Here is a 4,517-nt window from a genome sequence, read left to right on the forward strand (position 1 = left end):
ATGTGAAATCAATTATTTGTACAAATGTGACGGCTTTGCTGAAAATATGCGTCTGCATCGTGTTTAGGGCTCAATAAACTTTACAAAAACCAGACCAGGTAATGTATTTCTTGCACACAAACATGTATTATGTGGTCGATAACTTACCCATGGTGAGACATTATTTGATCGTTCTCCATTATAACACCCATTCTACTCTCACAACCAATAGCTTCGCAAGCCGTGGTTCATAATGAATAACTATTTAACAGATTTTTTATATAAAAAGTTAAAATAACGTCCCAAAACACCAAAAAACTAACGGCAGGTTTGGTATCCAGCTGGCTACCACAACATCTCAAAACGGTCAACACTGACGTTCTAGACAGCGGTGTTTGTCTATGTTTGTTTCTTTTTTTCACAGAGATTGTTGCCATAGGGAAGAAAGAGAGCTGTGATAGTTTTATCGTCACTCTAAAATATTATCTGTCTATTCTATACAAGGTCTTTGGTCCTGAGTGTAATAAATAACAAGGCTTATGATTTATCTCACATCTCAGTCTGGAATCCATGAAATTAGAAGGTTATAGGAAGGCAATGTTATACAGTGCCATCTATACTTTTATCGTTCCTTATAAAAAAAATATGGTCTGGAAAGTCTCTCATTGTATCGATACAGTCGAGTATCAGATCGGATTGACATCCCTAATCGCGCGTTTCTTTAGTCTATGGTTTATCTATCTGTAGTGTGATTGAGTTTTTTTAGCGATTTCATATTTAATTTGTAATAAGTAAAATTGATAATTATGTTTTAAATTACTATAAATCATCATCATCGATCCTTATTTTATACAGTCACGTAGTATTTACATGAAAAGTGGCTCAGGCGATGTTACTATACCTGTTTACATGAACGGAAGATTGCACTGAAAATGGAGGCCTCCAATAACACAGACGCCGTAAACCTTGGAGTTGGTGAAGTAGAGGCCGAAATAGGAGAAGAACTTAAACAGTTGGAAGAAGGTAAAGACTATGACACGAGAAGTGAAGTGTCCAGCTCGTCTTCAAGTGATTCGAGTACTCCCAGTATCAGTTCAGTTAGCACCAAATCTAAAGAAAGACGCGCTAACCGTAAACGTACCAAGTCTGAAAGTCGCTCTCCCGTTCAAAATAAGAGGAGATGTATTTCGAGCACGACTAACAAAACAAAGACTTACGATTACATGACCAAACTAAATTATTTATTTAGAGACACACGATTTTTCCTGATTAAATCTAACAATGCAGAGAATATAACTCTGTCCAAAGCTAAAGGCGTATGGTCTACTTTACCCCAAAATGAAGCAAATTTAAACCAGGCTTACAGAGAATCAAGAAATGTACTATTGATATTTTCCGTGAAGGAAAGTGGTAAATTCGCCGGGTTTGCTCGCCTGGGCAGCGAGTCGAGGCGTGACGTACCTCCGATATCGTGGGTGCTGCCACCCGGACTCTCGGCTAAAGTGTTGGACGGAGTTTTTAAAGTAGATTGGATATGCCGTAAAGAATTGCCTTTCAGTAGCACACTTCATTTATATAATCCATGGAATGAAGGAAAACCAGTAAAAATTGGCAGAGATGGACAAGAAATTGAACCAAAAGTAGCTGAGGAACTGTGTAGATTGTTCCCTGAAGATGAAGGTATTGAAATGACTCCTATATTGAGAAAATCAAAGGAAGCCTCAAAGAAGGGTTACATGAAAAGTGGAGGGAGTTACAGAACATATCGAGCTCCACTTTCGTCTAGGGGTTCCAATTTCAGAAACAGGTTATCTACATCGTCAAGAAGTGGCAGAAGAAAAATTTTCATGTCCCCCAGGAGTAGATTATCATCTAGCTCATACAAGAGGAGATCACCTTCTCCATATGTGAGAGATCGCTTACCAGCATGGTTCAACCGCAGTCGAGAAGGTTATGGCAGCAGTGGTTCTGCAGCGGCAGAAGCTTATGTTGCAGAATATATGCGTTCCATGCACCACCAACTGCCACCACTACCATATGTCCCTCCTCCGGGGTTCAGCGGCGCCCTGTCGCCATATGACGGGCTGCCGCCGCCTCCTCCGCCGCCACCGCCTCGCTATTACGATTTATCTGATTATCCGCGTTCAGTGCTCGTTTATGACAAAAGATCGTATGAACGGTCAGTAGATGAGTTCCTGTGGCGTACTTCAGATCGTTCTCGTGGCCGCAGTCGTGAGCGTGAATCACACAGATCTTATAGAGAGCGACGATAAAACTAATTGACCACCGATGTATTGATTATTTGGTAATTGCTAATATTAATAAAAAAATGTGTTTGAACTTTGAACTTTATTGAGTTGAAAGTTGTAGTGTTGTGACGAACCTTTATATTGGAACTATCAGTATTAATTTGGACAGTTTAGTTTTGTTAGGTTTTAATTAATGGAACAATATCAACAAGTTTCAAGTGCAATTGAAGTGACAAAGTAGGCTGATAATAATGAGATTGGAAGAAATCTCACACCTACTAAGAGACTTATTTCCATGGAGCAGTGTGTGGTCTATGTCATCCTTGTGATTGGAAATAGCATACTTTGACTTTATTCAAATTGCTTTATTGTTAGGAAAAATGTAACATAAACCAAATAATTGGAATTTTTCTACCAATGAGTCAATTGGTTTATGGTACATTGATATCAACTAAAACAACAAATATGGTTGTGTATAAAATCTGTGATATTTCCACCTATTTTGATAAATATACTTACACAAAATTTTAACACTTAGGCCAAAGAAAATCTTAAGAGTTTGCATTTATTCAGTGACTGTTTTAATGATATTGTGGATATTACAACAATCAATCAATACTATATAGTAGTATTTATACACTTGGTATTTTTTCATTAGTTCTTGAGTGGTTTAACTAAAGTAGTTAGATGTATTTTGTTAGAAATCCTCAGGAATCCTTACTTATACCTACCATGGACAACTGTTATTCATCCATACTTGCACCTACCCTACTTGAAACTGTACTTGGCAGTTGGCGACGTTACTACTACACACACTGCACCTACTTTTATCGCCTATGAAATTTGTTACCGAGAATGGAGGTAAGTCGATATTACCCAACTGTTACCAAAGGGCGAATAATGTCTCTGTTATATATTGATATGACTTGGTAATTGGCATAAACCCGTCATATATTTCATCAAAAAAAATCATTTCAAAGTGACAAAACGAGGCCGCAGGCAGAGGAGACTCGTATCTAGAAAAAAAATTGTGGAATGGAGGAAACAAAAGGCCTGCCTGTGATTGATGATAAATCCGTAAATAGGTTCTTATTTGTTATTCACGTGTCATGCTCACGTATGACAAGGATGTGACAGATTCTCTTTGTGTGGGTACCCTCCTCCCTACAAATTAATGAAGAACACGAGGACTCACCGATCAATACATTGACCTAATAATTTTTGACACCAATATCTGGAGAAATTCTAGAATAATACCTACATAGTTTGATTACAGTCAGTTGGTTTGGTTTACCGAAGTTTTACCTCGTCACGCACTTTGTAAATATAAGGTTTCTTTTTCTATATTTATGTCGAAATTTAGGATTAATAGAGTTACACATCTGTAGGTGTAATGTAGTACATACTAGTACGTACTATACTAGTACATTACATACTGGAAATAGCTGTTAAGAATCATGAAGGGTATCGTCGGTTGCGATGGATGGGTGACCGTTTAGTAAATTTCCGAGTCGTCCTTGCTTGAGAGAGCCCCTAATTCTCGGTCGTAGTATACTATTGACACGTATATTGACATTAAGTCATTAAACCAAAGCTGACATAGGAGTTGTTAGAAGGGCAGATCCGAGTCCAACAGCGGAACGTACCTATATCGGCTGTTTAGGTATAAAGATCGAAGATGTTGGGGCGTACCTAATATCGAGAGTAATAGTAGGTATTAATGGTACGATTAGTTTATGTGGTAAGAAATTATTTCTGCAATATAGGTAGATATCTATATTACAGTACTACGTACTTACTGTGCTGTACCTACTAGGTAGTACAGCATAGCCAGCTGACAAATTACCTGAGAAAACACCTCATCCGCCTGAATCTAGAAGAGCTTTTGTTTACGCTGAGCCGACGACATGGAAGAAGTAACCTCAAAGCGACGACGTTACGAGTTTACGGTCTCTAACGTCCCACTTCGTGTGCTCTTAATGAGTAGGTATTAAAGGTACGAAACGTTCGGTGTTTATTGTGGCTTGTTTACCAACAAGCTTCCAAATCTCTATGAGGATATCTAAGATAATAATAACTTTATTCTTCGTCCTAGCGTGAATCCCAGCGTCTTGGGCTCGGGTCCGTTGCTGCCGTTATTCCTCCACTTGGCCCTGTCCTGGACATCGTCCTTATCTCTCATGTCATTTTCCACGACACTCAACTTCCTCCGCTTAGGTCTTATCCCTTTCGTCGCGCCAGTAAGATGTTGAGAGCCGCGTTGCCAACGTACTCAGGCGGTCTTCTCCT

The 4,517-nt window shown here is 38.9% G+C and overlaps 1 protein-coding gene across 1 annotated transcript; it reads left to right on the forward strand.

Annotated features, from left to right (window-relative positions):
- The first annotated feature begins 715 nt into the window (after window positions 1-715).
- LOC126372710 (YTH domain-containing protein 1) lies at window positions 716-2,867 on the forward strand. Its single transcript, XM_050018559.1, has one exon. It carries the CDS (start codon window positions 912-914, stop codon window positions 2,250-2,252), a length of 1,341 nt encoding a protein of 446 aa, XP_049874516.1. The 5' UTR covers window positions 716-911; the 3' UTR covers window positions 2,253-2,867.
- Window positions 2,868-4,517: the final 1,650 nt, after the last annotated feature.

The sequence above is a fragment of the Pectinophora gossypiella genome, chromosome 14 (assembly GCF_024362695.1).
Source record: "Pectinophora gossypiella chromosome 14, ilPecGoss1.1, whole genome shotgun sequence".
In the NCBI taxonomy this organism is placed as follows: domain Eukaryota; kingdom Metazoa; phylum Arthropoda; class Insecta; order Lepidoptera; family Gelechiidae; genus Pectinophora; species Pectinophora gossypiella.

Coding starts and splice junctions, on each gene's coding strand:
- LOC126372710 (XM_050018559.1), top strand. CDS start 912: ATGGAGGCCTCCAATAACACAGACGCCGTAAACCTTGGAGTTGGTGAA.